Consider the following 27,980-nt stretch of genomic DNA (forward strand, 5'->3'; position numbering starts at 1 on the left):
TCAACAGCCGCCATCTTGACGCGGCTCAGAATCGGGATTTCTGGGGGAGCATTAATTGTAAAAAAAAAGCCAGCGGAGCCACCCAAAGCGGAGCCCGAACGGCATTTTCCGGGCCCAAATCGAAGCGCGAGGTGTTCCGGCGAGGATTAACGCGAACATGTGAGGGCTACTCGGCATTTTGTCGTGCCGAAAGCTCGCCGTATATTTGATTTCCCTTTTAGCGAGCGCCGCTTCTCGCCGTCCGTCCGTCCGTCCCGAGCCGCCGTATTTTCCGGCGCGACATCCACCCCCCCAAAAAATAATCCGCCTCAAAGGAAATATTTTTGGATTTTTGCTCTTTTTACCCGAGCCGGGGGGCGAATTTTACGGGGGCTCGTTTCGACGGAGAAAAAAAAAAATGACTCCGCGTCGCCGGCGATCTCCGCACAAATGGCTTCGCGTTATATTTCCCGATCGCTTTTAATTGATCCCCCTCGACGCGAGATCTTTTCGGATGCAGTTATTGGGGATAATTATGTGGGTGTCGGATGTTGGATTATCATGGGGTGATCTCCGGCGGCGAAGCGTGGCGCTGTTGCCTTTCTTTTGAAACCTCCTCTCCCCGGGCAGCGTTTTGCCACTCGAGGGAAGAAGAAGCCTCCAAAAAAAAAAAAAAAAAAAAAAAAAGCCAGTTCAAATGATTTGCTTTTGACGCGCTGTCATATTAGCAAGTTAGCAGTTCGAGTCAAAGAAGCCCCAGAATGGCCGACAATCTGCTGGATGTCGGCCCTCCCACTGCGAAGCGACCCAAACTCAATTCGCCTCTGTCGGCGTCGGACGGCCCAGGTGAGTGCTTCGTTCTGCTCCTCGTCGTGTTCGTCTTGTCACCGGGCTTGAGATGCACAAAGATGTCGGTGAGATGCCACGGTTGGGTCACGAGACCACCAGTGTCCGTAATGCTCACTCGGGGCTCACCAAACTTTTTTTTTTTTTTTTTTAAACCCTCTGTCAGCTACTTTGGACTCTGCAAAAGTCGTAAGTTACATCCACCGACATTACTTCAAATCCATAGACTTGCTTTAAACGTAACATGCATTCAAAAATGCTCATACATTACGTGTATTATATGTCAAAATTCTTGAATTGCGTACGCCAGTATGTGTATTTAAACTAGGGATGCAGAAATACATTTTTCTTATTTTCAGACAATGTCCATTTAAATCAAGAATGCAGTGATTCCATTTTTTTTTTTTTTTTTTTTAAATCGGGTCAAGTTACTTAAAGTACATTTGAGGACTCACCGGTACCAAGTAACAATACTCGACAATCGCTGTAACGTACATGAATATGTCACGTCAATCAAATGTGACAACTTGTGGTTGATAACATTTTAACGTCTTTTTCAAAGTCTCGGGCCACATTTCATTCAAATGTTGCCCTGCAGCAAGACGCGTTTCAGTGATGTGATTTTGTCTGAACGTTCTCAGCAATACGTAAAGGTGTCCCCTCGCATACCTGCGAATTCAGCTACTGGCAGATTTTCTTTTTCCTGGGGTTGGGGCGCACTAACCCGGAAAACCCTTATTGGTAATTTATTCCTACTTTGCTCAGTGTTTTGGGTTTAAAATTATATGTATCTTATTCACTTCAATACTTACTGACATATGCTGATTTTCACCATTTGTGATCCGGGCCCGGGCCCGATCCATATCCAACTGCGAATGGACCTTTCCGACAAGCGATCTCTAGCTCCGCCCCCCGAGCTTACAGTTGCTACGTCCCGCGAGCTTCCAAAATGGCGACTGAACACAACAGGTTTGAAGTGGATTCTCTATGGCGTATTTCAGATAATATTGCGGTATATTGTTTTTCAATATGCGTCAGACTTGTCCAAGAGAGTTCTACAGAGTGGTCTCAACTATTTCACGCAAGGATATGTACACAAAATTAAGATTTTGGTCAGAGTTACAGCAACACGTTGACGATCGATGCAAAAAAAAGTTTGATGCCTCACAAACTTCATATTGAATTCCAACAGAATAAAATAGTGGAATAGTACTGGGCATGTAAAGCAGGGTGAGTACTTTTTACTTGGAAAGATCACGAGTAACAGCATTGTAGTCTTTAGAAGTGAGTTAGATTCAATTTTTCTACAAGTGCATTTAAACATTGGCAATCAACTCAGTCGGTACCGTAGTCACCAGATGAAAAAGTTTGACTTGGCTCGTAACGAAACCCAGTGCTCTGTCTTAAAAGTCCGATGCTATACGAATTAGGCGAATAGACATTTCTCTTGCATGACGCGCCGCATTTACGTATCACTAACCCGACTCTTCGGCATAAAACATGACACACTTCATCCAGCAGATCAGTGATACGCTAACAAAGTGAAAGTTGTTCTCCTGCAATGTATAAAGCACTGATAATATTTAACTCAAACTCGGAGAAGATACTTCTCCCTCACTTATCTTTGAACGTACATCCTAGTGTTTGTTGATATTGTTCACATTTAGTTGTACGTGCGCTCTTCCGCGAGCCTTAATGCATCGTAGACACTTGGTCAACGGTGTTTTAGGCTTTTGGAAAATGAATCGAGCGGGCCCCATGTAAGCTAGCAGGATATCTTTCATCAGGATTGCACGTTCCCCAAGTGCATCTGAGGACCATTTCCTTCGTAACATGAACTTTTCCAAGCGCACGCTACTGACAACCGGCATTGCTTGTGGGACGATATGGCGAGAAGGCGTGTCAAGCCAGTCTCAGCTGGCCAAATGTTGGGGGTGGAGCTTAAAAGTGGTCACAGGTAACGGCTTGAATTGGCCGCTATGTAAGTCCTGATCGTCATCTGTGGGTGTTCGCCAGAATTGTCACTTAGTAGTACTAGTACTTTTCTATCCCTCCGACATCAAGCTTTCCCTACAACAAGTGTTCGCTGATATGATCGTGTCTGTTGTGGTGACCCGGACGCAACGGAGCAAAAGCGAGTGGCTTTCGCTGCGAAATGGCCTGCTACTATTGGCTAAGCTGGTACTCGTGTGGTTCCGAACATTGGGGAAAAAATGACAAGCCCGTGGTAACAAGTGGACTTTACACAATCAGGACTTTTGGGGTTGATCAGGAAAAAAAAACAATAAACGATCACAGATCCAATCCCGACATGGAGCAGTCTATTAAAATGGCGTGTTCATTTACCGTATATGCATGTGTACTTAACTGCTAAAAAAAATATACATTTTTTTTTATAATAGTCTTTGTACATCCATGTGTGCCAGTGAGGCGGAGTGGCAGACAGAAAAAATGAATGGTGTTCTATGAGATTGCGGCGAAGTACGTAAAGTAATTAATGTATCCACTTTTTGCATGTTAGTGTGCCGTGAGATTTTTCAATTCTATCTTCCTCGGCTCCACAATGGTTGGCAATGGCTGCTTTAGTCAGGTCATGTATTCTAATCAGTCAGGTCAAACCAACAGTGTAACATGACAGAAATAATGGCTGTAATTAAATTACTCTATTGTAATTAAATCACCCACGCCAAAAAGTTTAGAGCATGATTCTAAAGGATGGCAGCATGTTTACGCACAACTAACCCTCAGTGTTAGCGCTAGCTTGCTGGGTCACATAATGTTTTGTTGCATGCTTGCGAGCCTTATCATATTCAAAGTACGGGAACATACTTCAAGCAAGCCCTAAATGAACATCCCCTCTTGAACTCTGGTGACCACCAAGACGTGGTTTTCCCCATTTTGTTCTTATTATAAAGTTGACACGATCCACACTTGTTGTCGTCGCCACGGTAACGAATGTATCCGGTGAGATTTCATTGCAATAGTCTGACAGAGTGCAATCATAAAAGAGCAAATTGGTCTTGTAGTTTGAGCCGAGCATGACATGTTGTCTGTCTTGGACGTGTTGTTTGTCCCACACCGGTCCCCGTAGGTCCATTTCTTTCAAGTGGACACTGTTCCACTGTCAGTATTGTGGCTTTGTTCCTTGTGACGGGGAGGAAATGACCGAAAACATGCTGAGGAAACCCCACCCTGTGATGTCTTAGCCAATACCAACCGTAGCGACACCTCTGACTTGGAGAAGAACTGCAGCCCATTTTCAAAAATCCCTGCACGGGTTGGGCTCTCGTATAAAGGCAAAGTACGGGCGGGACATCCACAGTGACGTCAGCGCCGTTGTTGCACGCGTGAGTATAAAGAGACCTTTAATGAGGCGCTGTGACGGTGTCCACAGTTGGCTTCAGACACAGTGGACGATGAGCGTGTTTGATGAGTTTTTCAGAAATCGAGTGCTAAATATAGCGACAAAGTCGAGGGGGGAAAAAAAAAAAAAACAGTGCAGTGATGAGAAAGCAGCCCAAGGGTCCGTGACACCCGTCCAACCTGCACAACAACTTGGTACATCGCAAAAAAAAAAAAAAGTAGTCGAGCCTTATGAACGACAATTATGACAATTTTATGAACTTCAGTGGCTGTTAGCCCAACTCACATTTGCATTTTAAGGTGATGTGCATTTTTTCCATAACTTAATACAATTCACGCTTTGAAAATAATGGTGACATGAATTCGTCAAAGTACAAAAATCAAGAATTATAGAATGTCAGATTTCTGTACTTGTGATTGAAATGAGTCCATTTTGATGGCAGTGAGCCCCAGGTAATCCCCCCCCCCCCCCGCCCATATATTCTTTGACTTTTGAGCAGTGGCTCATTTGCACAAGACAAGCGTACACTTAAAATAGGCTACTATTAGCAAGATTAGAAAAATGAGGCGAAAAATGTGCTGGCGGGGTGAGACGATGGTCCGACGTCTCGAAACCGCACGGGGCGTCCTCCACAACCGTCTGGCTGGTATCTGCATTAACGCGAACCCCTCTGGCGAGCGTCGCTCACCAACGTGCCTTCCAAAGGCATCCAAGCGTTCCGAGTCTTGACTTTCCCCCGAGCGTGGCAAAGGCGCTCCTCTGAATCTTCTGATGATGTGGAACAGATTGCCCCGAGGAAGCCATTGAAGGTGGTAGATTACCAGCTTCCTTAAATTCTGCATTTCCCTGCGGCCCTTTGTCACATCCATCCTACCCTCCCCTCCGTTGGTTTTGTCACATCTCGCACATCCATTCACAGCCTGCCCCGAAAATCCCCAATACATCAAAATTTATTTGGATTGGTTTGTCTATGAATGAAAGCCTTGTCCCAATGATTTAACTTCTGATTTTCAAACGATTACAACTGGTCTCATTAAGGTTGTGGGTTCGACCCTTAATCCATGTCCAACTGTCCTTGAGCAAGATACTGAACTCCAAGGTGCTCCTGTTGTTGGGTCATCAGTAGATGAATAGGTACATTGTGTTTAAGCCCTTTGACTACCGTGAAGATAAAAAAAAAAAAAAAACATAAGTGACAGCCTCTTTATTTTTCAAAGTGGTTCTCGTGTTGGTTTGTTGTTGAAAGTTTTTCTTCAGTTTGATTCGATTTACGCAATTTGGCTCGACGCCGACAAAGCGCAATCTCAGAGCCACGTCATGACGTCACAAAAAGCACATCCACGCGAGTGTCTGTGTGGGAAACACCAATTTTTTTTTTTTTTTTTTTTAAAGGATTTGCTGGCTTCTTGTTTTAAAGTGGCGATTGAATGTTTGGGCGACGAGACCTGTGGTCACGGCCCCGAGAGCTGATGTAATTGCAATCTTCCCTCTGAAGTTGGTGCCAATCGGGCGCCACTGTGGGTAATTTTGCATTTAAAAAAAAAAAAAAAAAAAAAAGAGCAATTGTGCTAATTTTGGCTCGAGCTTCAAACCAGCAGTGCCACTTGCTCCGTGTGAAAGGGAGTAGCCATGTGTAGAAAGGAATAATACCAAACTGCTTGTCAAAGGAATCACCTCATACATGAAAACCCAGGACTTTTTGGGGCAAAACAATCTCGTTTTTTTCCCCAAACAACTTAAAAATTAACTCATTCAATGCCACCTGTTTTCAAAGCAGACTTCCTCATATTGCCAGATGCTTTGACGCTTTTGACTGAGCTTTCAAACCCCAGAGAATGTTCTTGTATGACGATATAAGCGCCGTTTGTTTCTAGCTTTTTCAGGTCTCGTAATCAGCAGTACAACATGTGTTTCTGACCAAAATGGGGTGAAAACAAACTTTTTAAGAAAAGTAACACATCAAGCTGAACGGTGTTTTTCGACACAGACTGACGAAAGGGATTTGGATGGCAAAACGATTTACAGATATACAACAAAAAAATGTGCTGTGACCCCCACCGACCCACCGCACGGCTGAAGTTGCATATTATTGGATATTTTTACATCTCATTCATCACTGACTCTATGAACTGCGTCATGTTTTGTAACAATCGGGACAAATCTGCCTGTGACTCTTATTTTGAAAATAAAAGCTTTTAGTACATAGGGTTAAAACCTCCCTGTGATCAAATGTTTGATGATATACAGATTCCCATCATCCTCCATTTTTATCTGATCTTTTTTTTTTCCTTTTTTTCTTTTTTCAACAGATCTTGTATCCCTGTTTGACCTGGAAAATGACCTCCCGGATGAGCTCATCCCCAATGGCGACCTGTCCCAGATGGGGATGTCCTCCAACGGCGCCACGGACGGCGGCCCAGGCCTCAACTCAATCGTCCCGGATGCCGCCGCCAAACACAAGCAGCTGTCTGAGCTCCTGCGACCGGGTAGCTCCTCCATCTTGGGAAGTTCACTCAACTCTGCCAATCCCCAACAGGGAGGCATGGTGGGGGGGCAACTCGGTGCGGTGCTCAGGAAAAGTCCAATCGGGCAGAGCTCTCCCAATCATCAGTCTCCCCAAGGCCAGAAAGTGGGCGTCGGAACGGGACAAGGCAATGGAGGAATGAGCTTCAATCAGGCACTGTTGAATAGTGGGCAGGGTCACGGGCTCCTGGGCCCGACCGGACAGGTGCTGAACGGAGCTCTGGGACCGGCAGGCAGAGGAAGACCTGGCATGCAGTACCCGAGCCAAGCCATGCCGGGGGCGCCGGCGGGAGCGGGCGTTGGCGGAAGCGTGCTGGCAGAGACACTCGCCCAAGGAGGGCCGCAGTTGGGCGGGCACAACTCACTCACTCCTCAGCAAGCTGGACATGTGAATAAGGTGAGGACAAAATTCTTTCACGGTTCGCGAGGAGCACAATAATCCACTAATTATCATTCATTGTGGGTGGGTGAGGGTGGAGAGCTCTAGCAGAGGCATTATCAGTGTTTTACTGTCTGGGGGACACCTCACACTCCCTTCTCCCGCCCTTTTGTGTTGAAAGTAATTGTCAATGCGAGGGTTGAGCAGTAAAAGCAGATTGAATACATTTAGCCGACGGTATAGATTTCAACTCTGCTGACCAACCGGGATAACGCTTGTTGATGATGTCTTGAGATCCGCCTGTGTTTGATAATGGCTTCAAGCACGTCTGTCTGACTACAGACCCGGAGAAGCTCCCTGGCAGCCGTACGTGCATCTACGGCTAACAATCTTTCGTTTTCCCAGCTGCTCGGGACCAACCGGGAAAATGCTAAGCTAACTAGCTCCAACTAAGAATCAGTTTTGCTTTTGAATCTGTCATGAAAAAGATGATTTCAAGAATCACACCGTATGTATTTTATTTTGAGAAGAGCTGCAGTACTGCAAAGCCGTATGACTTTCTTTTTCCTTGTCCGGCACTTGTGCATATGCGCAGCTGTGTAGTTAGCCACTGTCGCCGGTCACAAGGGTCACTGGGCTGTCCCGGGCTAGACTATAATCTTTGCGTAACGCTTCGTCCGATGGCCGTCCCAGACTGGCAAGCTGCGGCAATGCCCGGTGAATTAGTTATGCAAAATTCATTCAATAAAATGTGGAAGATAATTCAGGAGACTAGCCTGTAACTTGCAGCTAAGGTAACTCTCTTGCTTAAAAATAGCAGATGTCGTCAGTCAGTGTGGATTTACAAATTTTATGGCACGAGAACGTCTTACGGCCTACGGCCACGGTTTGGCGAAGGATCTTGGTTTAAGTAAACTGAAATGCTAGCCAAAAGGCATCTTTCTGGTGTCTTGACTTTTCAAATCAAATTAGATTTTAGACCATGACATCTTCATTCCAGAATAGGACAAGGAGTAATCACAATAATTTGTGATCCGCTAGTTATTCGTTACTGTCAATGCGAATGGCAATTGGGGATTTCGGCAGCGAGTTTAAGCTCTACTTTGGTTGTCAAAGGACAAGGAGTAGGCAACCATCTATAAGCCGAGCAAACAAGTGAAAGACTAACTGCTGAGATGTGAAATCTGAAGCAGTGGAACACTCGAATAAGAGCCACTAAACTTTTAGAGATTGGGCTGCCGCAATCCAACAACAGTTGAAATTGTCTGGAGTTGCGTTATAATGGAGCGCAATCAGGTATGAATAACAAATGAGCAGCGAAATAAAAAGTCAGCTTTCCCTATTACGGCTCCTTCATGATTGCTCTCCTTGTTCAAGAAGTCCCCTGTGCGCTTTGCGTTACTCTTTCAACTCTTTCAACAAGTATCCTTTTTTCAGTTTCTCTGTCTAGTATGGGCTCCTCTCGCAGATCTTAGTCTAAAGATAATGGGGGCTGTAAATCAAGTTTTGAGGGGTTGCTGGTGTGGGGGAAGTGTGAGAAGAAAAATCCGGAGGTATTCGAAGAGAAATCTAGGAGCGGAGTCTCCATGTGTACCAGTTTTGTTATATAGCTTGGCTTGGCTTGGCGACACCCCAGTAAATGCACGTCCTGAAACCGGCAGCGAGACGAAGTGAAAGTTATGCCAGAGTGCGAATGGGAGCAGGGCACCCGGCAATCTGTGCGAGCTTCAGAACGGGGAGGGGCAGGCTGCAGCCCGGCGCTCTGCTCAGCTGTCTAGCAAAGCGCTCTGCGTCTTCCCTCCCAGATCTCTTTCCTTAGTGGGATGGGCTTGCTGGATCCACTATCGCGCCGCTGACAGTCGGCAGCCAGGCCAAAGCAACCGAGCCGCAGCCTGATACTGAAAGCTATCAAAGGTGTGGGAATGCACAGAGCCCTTTTTACACGTCTCACTTTTCAAAATGAACGCAACTCATAGCAGCAGTTTGTAGCTCATACATTTCTGGTTAATGATATTTTTTGCATTTAAGCAGTCTTCCTTTTCTTTTTCTGCCTTCATGTTTGGGCTGTTACCCACAAATACTACTGCACATTTAAATGATGGTAGACATCATGCAAAATGTGTGAGTGTAATTTTTGCATGGTTTAATTTTGTACCGAAACGACTTTAAACTGTCCAAACAATACAGAAAGAGAAAAAGAGGTGTGCTGCTTTTCACGTCACAAGTAGGTTGTCATCTGCATACATAGCGTAGCGTACATCACTGGGTTGGAAAAAAAAAAAAAAAAAAAATCGTAGTCACCCCCCAAATTTTATGCAGCGATGGTATAGTGCAGGGGTCAGGAACCTTTTAGGCTGAGACAGCCATAAATGCCAAAATGGAATTTCAAAAGAGCCACGCAATATTTTAAAAACTCAATACCGGTGTATTTGAGCATTTATGTAGAACCAACACTTTGAGAGTAGAATACATCTCTGAATTCTTTTAAATAACATTATGATGTAGCTAACCAATGATGACAAAAGCAATTCTTACCATGAACGTGACTTCTGGTTCTGCCTGGTTTTGCTGATGGCTTTCATACGTCGTTAGATGAAGCTTCATGCAGGCGTTGAGACTTCCATCCGTTAATCGTGAACGTAATTGACCCCTCCGCACAGGGCACTTAACCACGCCTCCTGAAGTGACGTCACGCCACGTGCGCTGACGTAAGACAAACAGTAAAAATGGCAAATACAGTACAATACATTCTGAACTGAGAGAGACGCCGTGCTTCTGATTTCATTCAAATCAACGATATTTTATAGATTCTAAATACAATACATTCTTAACTGAGAGAGACGCCATGCTTCTCATTTCATTCAATCATTCACACGTAGCAATGTTATGCTAGCGGAGAACGTCTCATTCATTTATACGAGACGTGTATTAAAAATCAAATTTAGGGCATATCTTCGTGCAAACACAGTCTGGTTAAGCTTCGGTCGGGAGCCAGCAAGAAATCGATACGTTTGTGCAGTCCGATCGTCGCTAAATATCGCTCAACAAAGAATAAGTGTGTCAATCGTTCACACGCAGCGGTGTTATGCTAGCGGATAACGTCTCATTCATTTATACGAGACATGTATTGAAAATCAAACATATGTGTTGATATTAGATGGATTTAGTTGATGATGCGGTCTTCCACAAAGTTTGATCCATCGAAGGCATTTTTCGTACCGGGTCTTCGGTTTTGGAAAGGGTACGAATGGAACTCCACCAACTGGCCTTTCAGGATACCTGTCGTCACTATTACAAAGTCCGTGACTACACCTCTTAACCATATTTTTTGTTAAATAACCCAAATACGCGATAAAACGCTAACTAAACCTATACTGGACCATGCAATGTTGTCTGAGAAAATGGCGGGAGCAAAAACGGGCTTTGGTCGATGCAGATCTCTGGCCTCTGGTTGGTCAGTGACGCGGATTGCGCAATATCCACGGAGGGGTCAATTCAATTTGATGGTGGTGATCAGTTCTTGCCAACATTTGCATGTGTTTTATTCGTTTGATTATCTTTTCTTTATGCGAAAAGTTGTCAAAAAGTTCATTGGCAGCATCAGGCACGAATGCTTTGGGATGCTCCTCCATCTGTGAATGGCTGTCCAGTCTCGCCGAAAACTGTACAACTCCCCATCTTTTTTTCTTTTGGCCATCGTTTGCACAATCAGTTGTCGCTACCTGCTCTGCGTTGGACCCTACTGCGGCTGCGCACATCGACTGCTACAATGAACTACGGCAACCCCACTAGGACAAACTTTCTGCTCATTTGCGTTGCCCACGTGACAGAAATGACATTGTACAGTATGTAGTGAGGGCTCTGCCATCCATATGCAACATGAAAAGAGCCAAATTTGGCTTGCGAGCCATAGGTTCCCGTCCCCTGGTATATTGGGTTCTTTTTGTTCCATTTGCGACAGGGAGTTGTTGCCGATGTTCTGACCAGCCTTTTGCCTTCTGCTTATTTTAGATGGGAATGTCGGGAGCGCCGTTTGGCCAGCAGTACGGTCAAATTGGGGCCCAGAAAATGGGGCCGACGGGCGTCAACGCCCAACAACACCAGAACAAGACGGCCCTTCCCAACAATTTGCCTCAGTTCCCATCAGAGCTGAAGGCAGCTGGGACTTTGCCGAACATGGTGAGTCCGTCCCCTTGACTCATCTACCTAATATGCAAGTATTCGGTCGATTCGTTAAGCTCACGCTCATTGTTCATAATTCGCAGTCCCAGATGCAGCAACAGGTAGCATCGGCGGCTATGGTAGCCGGCGCCGGGGGCGTGTCAGCCGGTCCGACGGCCGACCCGGAAAAGCGCAAACTCATTCAGCAGCAGCTGGTCCTGCTGCTCCACGCACACAAGTGCCAGCGGCGGGAGCAGGCCAACGGGGAGGTGAGGGCCTGCACTCTGCCCCACTGTCGCACCATGAAGAACGTCCTCAACCACATGACCCACTGCCAGGCGGGCAAGTCTTGCCAAGGTGAGTCTTTTTTTTTTTTTCACTTCGCGGCACCTCCAAATTGCACCGTCTTGCTTTTTAAAGCACGTGGTGGCCCCACTTCAATATGTGGAGTGTGTATTAGGATCAACCCTTGCTGTGAATAGCAGAACTCTGCGAGTAATTTGCACCCCAAACAAACATTTGTAACTGTTTTTCTGCATCCTACTTTTGAACGTTTCGAATACAGAGGGTTCATTGAACTGTTTGTCCTCAACTAAACTCTGTCATTACTGATTTGACACGTTTGTATTGAAAGGGGGGCAAAAAAAAGTTATTTCACATTTTTGGGATGATTGCCATGATTTATTTGATGCTGATGTTGCTTTTCAATCTCTTCCCCCAAAGTGGCCCACTGCGCATCATCCAGACAGATCATCTCCCATTGGAAGAACTGCACGCGGCACGACTGTCCCGTCTGCCTGCCTCTGAAGAACGCGAGTGACAAGCGAAACCAGCAGCGTGAGTGCCATTCATCGGTGTGGATTAAAATGTCGTACAAGCAGAAATTTGAAAAGAATGGACGCTTGAAAACCGTTAGCCTCAGCTGAAAGGATGAGGTGACGCCACCTGCAGGTTGCACAGCACCGACCGTGGTGGGAAGAATGAGGCAGGATTCCTCAGGAAAGGCCGGGCCTGTAATGGGACACCCGGGGGAGGGGCTTTGTTGCGCTGTTCTCATGGCGGGGGGAGGGCTTTGGCGCCAGGCTGCTCTGTGATTGGGTAAAAGAGCCAATGACGGGTTTAAATGCCCCACAGAGGTAGCGTGGTGCCTGTCAGCATACAACGCTGAGGAGGAACCGTGCTGTGCTCATTGGCACTTATGAAAAAAACACACTCATTCTAACGTTTTACCAAATATTTTCTCCCCAAAGCCATGCTCGGTTCCCCCGGGGCCAGCCTCCAGAATGCCATGGCCACGGTGGGGGGCGGCCAACCCACTGCCCCGACCATCAACAACGCAGCCACGCACATCGACCCCAGCTCCATGCAGAGGGCCTACGCTGCCCTGGGCCTCCCCTACGGCAACCAGTCCCCCGCTCAGAACCAGGGCCAGGGTCCTGCTCAACACAATCCCCATCAGCAGCTGCGTAGTATGAACACGCTAGGTAGAGGAGAAATTCAAACTTTTTAAAAAAAAAAAAAATTATCGTCCCCTTTTGAGAACGCAATTACAATTTGTCAACTGCTGTGTGGCTTACTTCTGTCTGAAATGATTCTTAGGCCCTAATCAGATCAACCAGATGGCAGCAGGGATGGGGGTCCCCCCTTCGGACCAGACTGGCTTGCACAGCGACTCTTTACCCTCCACACTTAACAAGTGAGTTGATGTTAGTCTTTATTTTCAAAACTCTGCAGCCCCTCTGATCACCAAAACATCTCTGTGCCAACATATCATCCTCATTATACGGCAACTCCATTGCCCCCCCCTGGTCCATGGAATTGAATTCAAAATTCTTTAACATACAAACCTGGCAATTCCTAATCTCGACCCTCCTTATCTGTGTGACCTCCTTGGACTCGCCACTTGGGTTGGTTCCCTCCGACCCTCCTCGTCTCTCACTTCACTGTTCCCGCTACACGCCTCATCGTCATCGGTAGCAGCGCTTTCATCTTGCACTGTTGAATATTTTCCTCTTGAAATCCAGACTCAAAACCCACACCTTTCGGACTGCCTAGTTTCCTCCCAAAAATCGGAGAAAAACAAGCTTTGTGAAAGGCCACATCAAGCGGAGTAGTGACTGTTATACAAATACATATATATATATATTTTTTTTTTATTTTTTTTTTTTTGCTTTTGCCTCGACCTATAAAACAACAAAAACAAGACCAGGAACCTGAAGATATTCAAGTATAAAACATGTCATGAGTGAGGCTAACTCGAGTCGGAGTTCGCTGGACTTTTTTGTCTTTCTATTTTTTTAATTCACCATTCACTCCATAAACTGCATCATCTCCTCTCACAATCGCGAGATGCACTTTCCACGACCTTTCGCAACGCATACTGTTTGGGAGTGTGACGTGACTAAGCTCGTCTGACTTCTTTGTCGTCATTCCTGTCCCTCATCATCGATCTGACAAGCTGAAGATTCACTCCCGTATCTTTTTTTTGCTGATCTCAAATCCTCAGTGATCCAATGTCGCCATCTACAGACATGTTTTTAGTCATTACAGTCATTTACAAATCTGTATTTCACTGACAAGCTGGGAAACAGCTTCTTTGACACCTCCCCGTAGAAAAAAATATACTTGCTGAACATGTACGTTGGTGACTGTAAACATTTGGATTCCAGCTGTCAAATCTGAACGTTCACGGCAATGATTAAGTTAATGGAAGCCTCAGTTTATATCTTTTGAGGTTTTTTTTTTTTTTTTGCCCTTCCTTCCTTTTTGTCCTACAGTCAGTTGTTGCCAGATGGGTCCGTGGCAGGAGGCTTGGGAAATCTGCCCGCCGCCACCCCTCTCTCCGCTTCGGGGGTCAGGAAGGCCTGGCATGAGCACGTCACTCAGGACCTACGCACCCACCTGGTGCACAAACTGTACGTTTTGTGCATGTGCATCTGGCGCATCATGTGATGGCGAAGAATTGAATGTGTTCTGTGACTCTGCGTTCCCAGAGTACAAGCCATATTCCCAACCCCTGACCCTGCAGCACTGAAGGACCGCAGAATGGACAACCTGGTGGCGTATGCACGCAAGGTTGAGGGGGACATGTACGAGTCTGCCAACAGCAGGGTAAATGGAATGCATTCGCATATCTCGGAGAGTAATCCTTCGCCCATCAGGAGCCATGACAAATGATTTGTGTGTCCTCCTCTGACTAGGACGAGTATTACCACTTCCTGGCAGAGAAGATCTACAAGATCCAGAAGGAGCTGGAGGAGAAGCGACGCTCACGGCTCCAGAGGCAGCCCAGCATGGTGGGCAACGCCGGGCCCCAGCCGTCGACAATGACCCAGCCCACCGCCATGGGCCCGGGACAACCTGTCCGAGCTCCCAGTCAGTGCCCAAATCTTTTGCCTTTTTTTTTTTTTTTTTTTTTTTTTTTTTTTTTATAAACGCTTAAGTAGATGCTTAATTCTGGTTTTGTTCCACTTCAGATGGACCTGTGCCTATGCCAAATCAAATGATGAACCGTATGCAGGTGCCCCAAGGTATGAGTACACCTCTCATTTCTTATCGCAGAAGTGCCGTCGCCAAATTTTTGACGATATGTTATGAGTTCTTAATGCGCATCACAAGTGTACAATTGATTGTGTATGTGTTTTCCTGAAGGAATCAATCAATACAACCCAATGGCGATGCAAAATGCGCAGATGTCACAGATTCCGCGGGCTCCCTCGCCCATGAACCATCCGCAGCAACTAAACATGAATGCCGTCCCGGCGGTGAGTCCCCCAAGGACCTTGGTATTAATCAGGACGTTAATATTAATAAAGACGTCCAATATGGAGTTCATCAGACGTGTTCTAGGCCTAAAAAGTCCAAATTTGATGGGAAAGAAAACGAGGAAACGTGTGCTGATACCCACAGAACCTGACATGATTATCATGGTGACTACAAGGGTGAAAAATGTAAAACATGATTTGGAAATATTACACTTAAAACTGGAGTATAAGTACCTGCCATCTTTTTTTTGCCAAAATGAAGTGTAGAAATTTCATTTGACCTTAGTTTAAATATATACATTATTTCTCGTCATTTAAAGACGGAATTGTACCGTATTATGGGTTCTCCGCAGTTGAGATGCCGATCACTGGAACGGTTTCTTCCTTTCCTAGATGGGCATGTCCCCTTCGAGAATACCGCAGAATCAAGGAATGATGGGTAATCACGCGACTAACATGGTTCCGCAGCCGGCCAACCAGGCTCAGTTCCTGCCACAGGGACAGTTCCCGGGAGCCGCCGGAGGAGGAGTCAATGTAAACGTGGGCATGGGGCAGCCGGTGACACAGGCTGGCACACAGGTGGGATGTCGTGCCTTTTTTTTTTTTTTTTTTTTTTTTTTTGCCCAGGGTTACGTCCCCAAATTTAGCGTGAAAAATACAAATCTGCTCTGTAATTTTCTGTAGTTTCAACCCACAACAGATCTATATTTTGAATTATGATGGTACCTCATTTTACAGACAAGCCGGTTGACAACTATTTTGGAAGAAAAATACAATTTTCAAGTCACAAACAATCTAGGGATGGCTACAGAAGGCTCAGTTGTTATTTTTCCTGCACCTCGTAAACATTGGTACCGTCCGTCACACAATGCAGGTGTCCCCCCCACCCCCTCTTTAAATGAGCCCTCAAAATGGCTCCAAAGAGGGAAAAAGGCTTGCGATCATATACTTTAACACTCAGTGGCATATTTTCTTTATCCTCTGCAAAACGGTCGTTATGAGAGTCTTCAATGGTCTTCACAAGTATATTATACAGCATTCTGCTGGGCAAGTCATGCTTACCAAAATAAGTGCCAATAAATATCTTGATGCACAAAAGGGTTATTTCTTTAGATGATATTTTTTTCCCCCCATTCCTTCTATTTACGGTGTTGTAATTGTGTCCATTTTCCAAACAGCCGCAGAATTCGAACCTCCCTCTGAACGCGCTGGGCGCCCTCGGCTCCCAATTTCCCTGCGGCCCCTCTGCTCAGCCGGGCCTGGGCGGCACCCCCCCGCCCAACCCCGCTGGCGGCCTGCAAATGCAACCGCACCATCCGCCCGCGCAGGGCCCACTGCCTCAACAGCCCCCCGCTCCCGCTCCCGCCTCCATGGGCGGGCCGGCCTCCAACCAAGCTCACGTACCCGGCAGCCACCCCGGTCCGCCCTCTGCGGTCAGTACGCCGCCTGAGCCTTCCCAGCCGCTTACGCCTCTGCAACCGCAGGCCGAGCCCCCCGGCCAGGCGCAGCAGCAACCCACCTCGGTGCAGGCGCAGCATCCCAGCACGCCGGTGAGCAAATTGCTCCGCTTGAGACTGAATTACAGCTGAACGATATGGACCAAATGTCACATCTCGCTCGACATTAATGGCAATAATCGCAATATGATGACGCTATGGCTTCGGTGAAAAAATTACCGTAATTCCCAGCCGACAGAGCGTACTTGTTTACAAGCCTCACCGAGTACATTTGTAAAGGAAGTACCATTTGGTACATACATACGCCGCAGCTGTGTAAAAGCCGCAAGATCCCACATTGAAACACGAGATATTTACAAAGAAAGACGGTACACAGAAAGAGTTTAACGCTATTGCTAACAGGGCCGGTTAAAATAATACTTACAGGTAAATATCACTGAGACATGCTAGTAACACAGCAGCAACATGCTAGCACAGTGCTAACGCCAGCGCAGCACTAACAAGGACGGTAAAAGTCACTTCTTCAGCACATATATTCCGACAGTCTCATTCTTACCTTTTCTGCTCGAGTGCCCCCTTGCGGCCGTTAGAAAAATTGTACAAATTAGCCGCATCACTGCAAAAACCGCAGTGTTGAAAGCGTGTGTGTGTGTGTGGGGGGGGGGGGGTCGCGGCTTGTAGGCCGGAAATTACGGTAAGCATTTTTTAAAGAGTTGGAATATAATTCAAAAGGGTGTGAAGAATGCAGTTGTATTTGATTAAAACTCATCGTCAGTTATCAACAGCTGTGCACGGCAAGCATAAAATAAGGTTGGGGATTCGCTGGCCTAAGTTTTGTGTCCATGCGCAATTGTAAAAATGAGCTTTCCATTAGTTACCAGCGAAGGAAATATAAATCATTGATTTTGATCAATGAATATTTTAAATGTTCTTTTCTAGACCGATATGACTGACTTATACTATATTGCTAAGTCCGACTATAAATGAGAAAATGCTTTGACTTTTTCTTGCTTCAGATGTCACAGGCTGCCGCCAGCATCGACAACAGAGTGCCCACCCCGGCCTCCGTGGCCGAGGTCAGCTCTCAACAGAACCTGCCCGACATGAGTGCCACTGACGTTAAGTTGGATGTAAAAGACGAAGATGATGACAGCAATTCTGGGAACAAGCCAACGAGCGTCAAAGTTGAGGTACCGGTTGGCATTTATGGATTGCATATAGGTGTAGCTTTACCAATAAGCCCTCCCTCGGTTAGTTTTTTTTTTTTTTTTGTTATTATTGTGAACAATATTTCAGGTATGACCAAACTTCAGTTACGCCACCATTTAAATGCACATAGTCATTTGTTGGACAGATCTCAACAGTCAAACACGCAAATACAAAATGAGAACACCTGTAAGGACTTCAACTCCTGTCACTGAGTAGGCCACACCCCTTAAAGGCACCTCAACGCCACACACGAGGTCAATACCACATTCCTATCCAGTAATTCAACTTCAAAAAGTTTATTTCTTTAAATTCTCACGTTTTAGTACAATAAACAGCTGTTTTCCCTTATTAAAAATGTTAAACAAAAATAATGGCGGTGTTTATTGGGGGGTTGAGGGGGCTTGAATGAATTCATTTTTGTGGAGGGGGAGGGGGGAATTATCCTTAAGGTACCACCGTATAATAAAAGTGTGGGAAAGAGAGACATTTTAAGGCCAGAGTTTTAAGATGACTCGTGGTTTATTATTCCGTTCTGGTACCAGAATGACGAAACCAAAACCTCCGCGGTGAAGACGGAGGAGGCAGATGCAGCGGAGCCAAAGCAGGAACCCATGGACACTGAAGAAAAGACGCCAGCCGTGAAGACGGACCCTAAAGAAGAGGCGGAAAGCGCGGGCAGTGCCGCCGCTACTCAGAGCCGCAAAAAAAGTAAGATGTCGGAAGTGGTAGCTTGCGTTCAGAGTGCCTCGACTTACGATTTCGGAGCCGGTTGCTTTGCGTTGCAAGCCCAAATTTGATTGAGTGCACTGGAACTGCTTGAGTGAAGTGGATCCGAATGCTCACGTATCAGCGGCTTCAGTGCACTCCGTAAAACTGGTTTAGTTCTTTACATTGTTGGGCTGATGTTTGTTCTATCTCTTATTAATAGAATTATCATTGAATATTTCTCTCAGTTGACATTTGGAATGTGTTTTCACGTCATTTGTTGACACCTTCATTGTCCTTGCAGTTTTCAGACCCGAAGAGCTCAGACAAGCTCTCATGCCCACACTTGAGGCCCTCTACAGGCAAGACCCTGAGTCCCTGCCCTTCAGACAGCCTGTGGACCCCCTGCTGCTCGACATCCCAGTGAGTACCTGTTCACACTTACTAATGTTTTTTTTTTTTTTTTTTTCTCTCTACCCTTCAAGAGCTGAACCTCTTTCTGCTCTTCAGGACTACTTCGACATTGTGAAGAATCCCATCGACCTGTCCACCATCAAGCGGAAACTGGACACGGGCCAGTACCAGGAGCCGTGGCAATATGTGGACGACGTTTGGCTCATGTTCAACAACGCGTGGCTGTACAACCGCAAGACTTCCCGCGTGTACAAAAACTGCACCAAGCTGGCCGAGGTTTTCGAAGCGGAGATCGAGCCCGTCATGAAGTCGCTGGGCTACTGCTGCAGCCGCAAGGTGAGACGGCGCGCGACTCTACGTCACCGCCACTTTTCCCGCACGGAAACGTGACGTGCTGTCGTCTTTGGTCCGCAGTACGAGTTCTCCCCCCAAACGCTTTGCTGCTACGGCAAACAACTGTGCACTATCTCGCGGGATGGCATCTATTACAGCTATCAGAACAGGTAAAGCTGCTTCCGGATTGTTAGGGGGGAAAGGTTTAAGTAGCACACTCTGTGATTACACTTGCCGCATTCAATATGTCACAAAGCTGTGGGAGCTTGTTCTCCACTTTCACTTTGACTTGTTTCAAAATGTGTTAAGCCTCGACTGTTTTTAGCCTGCAACAAGCAACCTGGTTCCCCCTGGTGGACAGAATGGGCTTGCACGCATTTTGCCAAAATGAATCCCAAACCACTACTTTCCTTTGAAGAGACTTTGATCTTCCAAAAAACACTGATTTGAAAAATATAAAATTTCCATTTGTGTTTATTGACGGTCTCTCAGAAGACAGCAAAGCCAAAACAACAGATTCAGTAAATTGGAATTACAATAGGTCACTCCACAGTGTACAACATTGATCCAAATTACGGTAGCCATATCTAACTGAACTTTTAAGTGCATTTTTGTTTTTTTATCTGTGGCTATGATGTTGACAATATTCCTGTGATAAATGCCATTGTAGTCTGTTAACATCTTCAGAAAAAAAAAATTCTTATTCGAGGATGCGTTCGTAGTCTAGCGTCAAACATGAATAGTTTTGTTTGCCGTTGAGCGTGGTGGCATCCTGGACGTTTCGGTCCTGACTAGCCTCTCCCTGCCTCCCTCCTTTACGTCGCGTGCGCACGCCGGGTTGCCAACGTTGCTCCTGTGCGCGAGCTGGCTGCAGTTTAATGACTTTAATGGCAACAGGTATCACTTCTGCGAGAAGTGCTTCAACGAGATCCAGGGCAACAGCGTGACGCTGGGGGACGACCCGGCACAGTCACAGACGTGAGTTTGGGCTTGTTACGTTTGAAATTGTCATCTTGCTAAGTCGGCAAAGTCAACTTAAAATGATGTTCTCCTTTTTTGGTTCAGCATGATAGCCAAAGAGCAGTTTGAGAAGAAGAAAAATGACATGTTGGACGCTGAGCCGTGAGTGCAGCCTGCTCCAAGGCCCAAATGTCTTTCAATGTGAAGGTTTCCTCAATCACACAGCTGAGCGTGCAAACGTCTGTCTCGACAGGTTCGTTGAATGTAAAGATTGCGGACGCAAGATGCATCAGATCTGCGTCCTGCACTATGATGTCATTTGGCCGTCAGGGTGAGTCTCGGCCATTGCCGTCACATGAAAACGTGGGAATTTCTCTTCACACACTTTTATTTATTTATTTTTTCATGTTTTAGCTTTATCTGTGAGAACTGTTTGAAGAGATCTGGCAAAACCAAAAAGGAGAACAAGTTTTCAGCCAAAAGTAAGTGCAGCGTCAGCACGAAGTGCACCGAATGTGAAGTGAATTCATTAAAAATGACTTTGTCCACGTGTCAAAGGGTTGCAGTCAACAAAGTTGGGGACGTACATTGAGGACAGAGTAAACAAGTACTTGAAAAGGCAGAACCACCCGGAAGCCGGCGAGGTCTTTGTCCGAGTCGTGGCCAGCTCTGACAAAACAGTGGAGATTAAACCTGGAATGAAGTCTAGGTAAGTCCTTCAACCACTTGAGCTGCTTTTGGCAAGTGGTTCAGTTCTGACGGTTTTATTCATTCTGCTCAGGTTTGTGGACTCGGGCGAGATGGTGGAGAGCTTCCCTTACAGAACCAAAGCACTTTTCGCATTCGAAGAAATTGACGGGGTGGACGTTTGTTTCTTCGGCATGCACGTCCAGGAGTACGGCTCGGATTGTCCATTTCCAAACACGAGGTAAACAACACGCCCGAGATGTATGAATTAGTCCGTCGTGTTGCTGTTCCATGATGTGTTTTCTCTTCTTCTGTAGGCGGGTCTACATATCATACCTCGACAGTATTCACTTCTTCAAACCACGCGTGCTCAGGACTGCAGTTTATCACGAGATCTTGATTGGATATCTGGAGTATGTCAAGAAACTGGGGTGTGTGGACTGCAACGACATACCGTCTGGTTTCAGTTGTTGTTTCCAACGCTTAAACATCTCGATTCCCTTCAGGTACGTGATGGGTCATATCTGGGCCTGCCCGCCCAGTGAAGGAGACGACTACATTTTCCACTGCCACCCTCCCGACCAGAAGATCCCCAAGCCCAAGAGGCTCCAAGAGTGGTACAAGAAGATGCTGGAAAAGGCTTTTGCCGAGAGAATCTTACATGATTTCAAGGTCAGCATCTTTTGCGTTGAACTCGTTCCCCAACTCTTCTGACTGTATTAACGTGAGGCCCGCCAATACATTTATTAATCCTCAGGAGTTGCTCACAAAAAAATATCGTGCCAAACTTGAATTTCACTCGTTCAGCTCCAAAGATGAAAATCATTCCTTATACGACACATACAAGGAAATTTTTTTTTTTTTTTTTTTTTACACATGAGGGGAAACCCCCCACCGCTCCCTTCCCCCTGTTTGATTTATCCGACTGCACAATTTTAGTTATTGTTGTGGATAAACCTGTCGACACCCTCTCCCTATTTTGGCTTAACTTGGCGAGATGTTTCACGTCTTGCCCTTCAGGACATTTTCAAGCAAGCCACAGAGGACAGGCTGACCAGCGCCAACGAGCTACCGTACTTCGAGGGCGACTTTTGGCCCAACGTGCTGGAGGAGAGCATCAAAGAACTTGAGCAAGAGGAGGAGGAGAGGAAGAAGGAGGAGAACACGGCCTCCTGTGAGACGCCAGAGGTGAAGTGAACATGATCACAGACTTGGGCCTTGGGGGGCGGTGTTTATGACAGGGAAGCTCCCTTTTTGCCAAAATCAACAGAATTCATCGTCCTTAAACCTCCAAAAGCTACTCAAGCATTTGTGCAATCACTCTTTTTGAATCTTGCTTGCTGGGATCGTTTTAACTCTTCACATTTTTATGTGCGTCTACTCCGAAGGGAGCCCACGCTGACAGCAAGAACGCCAAAAAGAAGAACAACAAGAAGACCAACAAGACAAAGAGCAGCGTCAGCCGCGCCAACAAGAAGAAGCCTGGGATGCCGAATGTGGCCAACGATCTGTCCCAAAAGCTCTACGCCACGATGGAGAAGCATAAGGAGGTGAGCGGGCCGTCAAATCTTCTTCACGAGGTTTTCCATCTTGTCAAGCAGCACAAATCAATGCAAATCCCGAAATATTCCACCCAGTATTCATTTGTTCCAAAATAGTTGGTGCGTGATGCTTCTCGTGCTTGGTTGGTCTTTCAACATAGTTTCTTCTCATTTCAGGTGTTTTTTGTTATCCACCTTCACTCCGGGCCAGTCATCAACACCCTGCCGCCCATCATGGACCCAGACCCTCTGCTGGCATGCGACCTGATGGACGGCCGCGATTCCTTCCTGACGCTGGCCCGAGACAAGCACTGGGAGTTCAGCTCGCTGCGGCGATGCAAGTGGAGCACCATGTGCATGCTGGTGGAGCTGCACAACCAGGGCCAAGACCGCTTTGTCTACACGTGCAACGAGTGCAAACACCACGTGGAGACTCGCTGGCACTGCACCGTCTGCGAGGTAGGCAACGGAATTCAAATCAAGTTGAATGTACTGGAATGTTATCTCTGTTCACATTTGACTCTTTAATGCTTTAATATCCCACAAGAGTGCATCAAAGGGCTGTCGAAATTGGGAATTTGTATCAAGGAAATATGTTGGAAGTGGTTCATCTCGACAGAAATGAGCGTAGAATGGTGTGGACAAGCTCCGTTTAGCTCGGGTTGCGAGTGAGGATTCGGAGAGGCTTCCGCTAATGTATGCGTACTTCAGCTGTATTTGTTTCCAGATCAATTAAATCTCCATAAACCAAAAGAAAGGGTTTGGGTAATGTCGTGAGTTCAGTTTGAAATTAAAAACTGTTTTGGGGGTCATAGCTGCAACATGTATCATGTTGAAATCCCAAGCAGGTCAGTTCTGTACGATCCATTCAAAAATACCGACCTTAGCCTGACAAACAGCCAACGCACACGCTCACAACAGTATCGACAGGAACAAATGCAAGTATATTATTTTTTTTTTCAACAAGCACTTGGCTGTAGTTTAAAAAGTTTATTACAATAAATTCTCAGTACCCATCATGCTTTCTGCTGACTACATTGCCAGGACTGTGTAAGGAACCACACCACTGATAAAGGGAGAAAATTGCCTGTTCACAGCATCTCTTATGGGCTGCTGTTCTCATCACACAAGCAGGGGATGCTCAAAAGACATATGTCTGTGTTGTGTGTGAGAGAATGATGTCAAGTGGACAAATCAATACATGCAGCTTATAGCAACCTTACAAATGTAATAATCATACGTTTATTGAATTATTTGTTGCTACTTCAGATCCCGTTCACTGTAGTGGGTATCTGAAAGTAAGCCGTGCGATAGACGAGGGTCTCCTGTCCAAGAAATTGAGTTTTGACATGGAAAGCATTGTTGTCACCCAGGCCTACTGTGATTTGTGAAAATGAAAAATGTGTATAGATGCTGATAGATGCCACATGATGGTGGTAAAGGCTGAACACTGCTCCTGTCTAACTAGCTCACTTCCAGCTTGTTACTCGGGACTGCAAATATTTTTATTATTGCCTTGTAGGGCTAGTAAAAGATAGGCGAGCGAACCTTGAATATGCCAGGGTTCACCCTAAAGCCACAAGAGGAGGTACCACTGTATTGGCAATTCTAAACTTCTTTTCTTTTTTATGCCTATTTCTCTCTGTTTCTATCCCCTACAAATTATCGCATGCCCATAACGTCTTTTTTTTTTTTTTTTTTCCTGACGTAGGACTACGACCTGTGCATTAACTGCCACAGCGCAAAGGGCCACGAGCACCAGATGGTGAAGTGGGGCCTGGGCCTTGACGACGACAGCAACAACCAGGGAGGAGAGTCCTCCAAGAGTCCCCAGGAGAGCCGACGTCTCAGCATCCAGCGCTGCATTCAGTCGCTGGTCCACGCCTGCCAGTGTCGCAACGCCAACTGCTCGCTGCCGTCGTGCCAGAAGATGAAGCGGGTGGTTCAGCACACCAAGGGCTGCAAGCGCAAGACCAACGGCGGCTGTCCCGTGTGCAAGCAGCTCATCGCGTTGTGCTGCTACCATGCCAAACACTGTCAGGAGAACAAGTGTCCCGTGCCCTTCTGTCCCAACATCAAGCACAAGCTCCGTCAGCAGCAGTTCCAGCACCGCCTCCAGCAGGCTCAGCTGATGCGCCGCCGAATGGCCACCATGGCCGGGAGGGGCGTCCCCATGCCGTCGCCGCCTACCTCGTCTGCCTCTGACACTCCCAACTCTGTGCAGCAGCCTCACACGCCGCAGACTCCGCAGCCCGTGACCAATCAGCCGCCGCCCCCCAACGCGGTTCAAGCCTTCCCTAATAACGGCCGCAGCAGCAGCCAGCCCCCGACGCCCGTCCCGCAGGGCAAGCCGTGTCCCCAGTCGTCCCCGCTCCATCAGCAGCAGTCTCCTCTACCCGGGTTACCGCACCAACCTCAGCCTCAAATGCCACCGCAGCAGCAGCAGCAGCAGCAGCAGCAGCAGCTGACAGCCTTGAAGATGGCCAAACAGATGGAGATGGCCGAGATGGCCGCCAAGACAAAGCAGCATCAGCAGCAGCAGCAGAGTTACGCCATGAACGGGATGCCCTTAAACCACCCACGCATGATGGGCCCCATGCAGGGTCAGATGCAGATGATGCGGGGGCCCCAGGTGATGCAGGCGATGCAGCAGGGCCAGTGGGGTCCCGGCATGCAGAAACCTCAGGGCCCTCCTCAACAAGGCGTCATGGCGCCCCAGCAGGTTCAGGGAGCCGCCATGGTGCAGCAAGGTCCGCTCATGCCGAGAGCCATGATGCCCCAACCGCAGGGGCTCCAAATGCCCGGAATCATGCCGCCGCAGGGGCCCTCGCAGCAGGGCATGGCGCCACAGCAGCAGAACGTGCCGCGGGGGATGCCCGGCAACATCGCGCCCAACGCCTTGCAGGAGCTGCTGCGTACCCTCAAGTCTCCCAGCTCGCCGCAGCAGCAACAGCAAGTCCTGAACATCCTGAAGTCCAACCCGCAGCTCATGGCTGCTTTCATCAAGCAGAGGACGGCAAAGTATCAAGCCAACCAGCCGCCGCCGCCGCAGCAGCAGCAACAGCAGAGCCCTCAAACCATGTCGGGGGCCGCAGCGGCGATGCAGGCCATGATGCAGGGTCAGAGGCCTGGGATGCCCCCTCAACAGCAGCCTCCACAGCAGGTGGGTATGGCCCCCATGGGTCCCCAAGGCCAGATGATGAACGTGGCTCAAAACGGCAATCCTCAGCTGTACCGTAGACAGCAGCTGTTCCGGATGCAACAGGCTCAGCAGCAGCAGCAGCAGCAGCAACAGGGGGGCATGCCTCAGCCGCACGCTCAATTCTCCCAGCAGCAGCAGCAGCAGCAGCAGCAGCAGCCTCCGGCAAGCTACTCCCAGCTCCGGATGCAGCAACATCAGATGGCTATGCAAGGAGGCGTCGGGCCTATGGGTCAGCTCCCTCCCTCGTCCCAAATGGGCCAAGCCGGCATAGGGGTGGACGGAGCCCAGAACCTCTTACAGCAGCGCATGCTCCATCAGCAGCAGATGTTGAAGCAGCAGATGGGTTCTCCGGTGCAGGCCAGGAGCCCCCAGCCCCACATGCTCCAAGGCCAGGGACAGGCGGCGGCTCACCTGCCCGGCCAAGCCGTGGCCAACACTCTGGGCAACCAGGTGCGCTCGCCGGCCCCGGTCCACTCTCCCCGGCCGCCTTCGCAGCAGCCCTCGCGTTCCAGTCCCTCCCCGCGGATACAGCCCCAGCCCCAGCCCTCGCCCCAGCACGGCGCCCTCCTCTCCAGCTCCCCCCATCCTATCATCGGGGGCCCCATGTCCGGACCCATGGAGCAGGGCCACATGGGAGCGCCGGAGCAGAGCGCCATGCTGCCGCAGCTTAACACGCCCAACCGAGGGGGGTTGAGTACTGACATGGGCATGGCGGGGGACACGACGGGAGACACGCTGGAGAAATTTGTTGAAGGCTTGTAGCAGAAAGAAAGGTCTTGGTGTAAAATTTGGAGTCATGAGGCCTGTGAACTTCCTGCTACCCAAGCGACTGCTTTTTATTCAAACAGTGAGACTCGCCATCACTGCTGCAAAGAAGACACAAAGGATATATTTTTGGTTCTGACCAGCCATGCAAGAGTTTTTGCTATGGTCTTTGTGTTGTTGAAATTTGTTTTTCATTTGTTTATGCTCTGGTATTGACTTTTTTGCAACAAAACCTCTCAAAACAAAAAATCTCCCTTTTTATTTGTCATTTTTTTTAATTTTGTATCTTTGCAAATAATTATTGTATTTGTGTTGAGCAAGACTGTAAAATTAAACTGGGGAATTTTTGGGCGGGTTACGAGGTTTCACTTCTCGCTCAGTTCCACTTGTTCCAGGCTAATTTATTCTAATATGCCATTTTTCAAAAAAGACTGCCTTTGGGAAAGCCTTAATTTTCCTTCCTGCTTGCAGAAATTATTGAAGATAACTGTTTGTATAGATTTAGGAACTATTGCACACAGATGACAAACACAATAGGCAGGTGTTCAAAAGCCAGAATGTTCGTTTTTTTTTTGTTTTTTTTTTTTTGTTTTGTTTTAAACTGACCTTGGCTCAGTATTTGTCTTGCATATGTACAAAAAAAAAAAAAAAAATCACTGTCCCAATTCATTCTCTTCAATTCCTGGTCTACTTTTGCCTGTGGTGAGAAATGAACGTTAAAACTGCTGATTTGTGTTCAGTTATGCGCATCATTTTCTATCTTGTATTAAACTTGAATCCACGATGAACTGTCCTCTAATGTAAATCATGCAGCTTGACAGCAATGTAAATATGCAGAAAAATAAGAAATCACTGTATGAACTGGTTCAGAATGGCTCATTTCCTACTTATATACCATATTGTTTAATAAACCTGTGTGCCACAGACTGTCATTTCTGTTTTGTCTGACATGTATTTACTATAATATATCAGACCTTTATTTTTCCTGCACAAATTTACATTTTCTACATTTCAGTAATTTACTGTGATGTTGCGTATTGCACCCCAAAAAATTACAATTGAAGATTAATTGGGATGAAATGTTTATCATCGCATCTTGTTGCGTTTGGGCAATCCTTATATTAGAGGTTTTCTTTCATTTTTAACAAGGGCTCATTCCATACTGTATGTGGGGCAAAAAAAATAAAAAAGAGAAACTTTTCACTTTTTTTTTTTTTTTTTTTAGGCAAGAAAGATTGAAAGTAAGGAAGGGAAGTCAAAAGTAAAGTGATTAAAAAATGAACTATGAACAGCTTCTCACTGTCACTGAAGGTCTCCAGCGCAGACCTACAAACAGTTGGATTTAACTGCTTTAGAATAGGAAATTTTATCGTTTCATCCTGTTTTGAAACACTAACCGTGGTTTGGAACTACTTTTAATGAACTAGATTAAAATGTCTTGAATAAATGAAAAGTCAAAATGGCCACCTTTCCAATTGACCACTGGTTGACCTTGAAATGACCATTTTAAGATGACCTTTTATGTAACACAATTCAAATGTTGTATAGCGGTACATGTAAGTAAATAGTTATAGCAAATGAAATTTTGCAAGAAACATTTCGCTAGAAAGAAATAAACGGCGTAAAGATGTCAAATCGCATCGAATTTTCGCTATTTGTGATCAGGCGGTTTGATGGGCACCTTGTGCCAT

General features: G+C 46.8%; 1 protein-coding gene across 1 annotated transcript; it reads left to right on the forward strand.

Moving 5' to 3' along the window:
* On the forward strand, positions 1 to 27,249 carry crebbpb (CREB binding protein b). Its single transcript, XM_061846726.1, has 31 exons — positions 1 to 825; positions 6,499 to 7,109; positions 11,103 to 11,270; positions 11,357 to 11,609; positions 11,976 to 12,089; positions 12,503 to 12,736; positions 12,852 to 12,948; positions 14,030 to 14,167; positions 14,246 to 14,363; positions 14,453 to 14,627; positions 14,729 to 14,782; positions 14,904 to 15,016; positions 15,410 to 15,595; positions 16,195 to 16,566; positions 17,490 to 17,663; positions 18,225 to 18,390; positions 18,692 to 18,810; positions 18,898 to 19,137; positions 19,216 to 19,304; positions 20,032 to 20,112; positions 20,200 to 20,256; positions 20,348 to 20,425; positions 20,509 to 20,576; positions 20,653 to 20,803; positions 20,876 to 21,022; positions 21,099 to 21,212; positions 21,288 to 21,453; positions 21,802 to 21,969; positions 22,170 to 22,331; positions 22,500 to 22,781; positions 24,034 to 27,249. The coding sequence occupies exons 1-31, from the start codon at positions 741 to 743 to the stop codon at positions 26,284 to 26,286; spliced, it is 7,233 nt and encodes a 2,410-aa protein (XP_061702710.1). The 5' UTR covers positions 1 to 740; the 3' UTR covers positions 26,287 to 27,249.
* Positions 27,250 to 27,980: the final 731 nt, after the last annotated feature.

This window comes from Syngnathoides biaculeatus, chromosome 16 (genome assembly GCF_019802595.1).
Source record: "Syngnathoides biaculeatus isolate LvHL_M chromosome 16, ASM1980259v1, whole genome shotgun sequence".
NCBI classification, from domain to species: Eukaryota; Metazoa; Chordata; class Actinopteri; order Syngnathiformes; family Syngnathidae; genus Syngnathoides; species Syngnathoides biaculeatus.

What these genes read in the sequence shown, in the direction of transcription:
- crebbpb (XM_061846726.1), top strand. Translation starts at nt 741, where the DNA reads ATGGCCGACAATCTGCTGGATGTCGGCCCTCCCACTGCGAAGCGACCC. An exon ending in CTGGGACTTTGCCGAACATG is followed by an intron (nt 11,271 to 11,356) that starts GTGAGTCCGTCC and finishes CATAATTCGCAG; the next exon opens with TCCCAGATGCAGCAACAGGT. An exon ending in TATTACAGCTATCAGAACAG is followed by an intron (nt 19,305 to 20,031) that starts GTAAAGCTGCTT and finishes TAATGGCAACAG; the next exon opens with GTATCACTTCTGCGAGAAGT.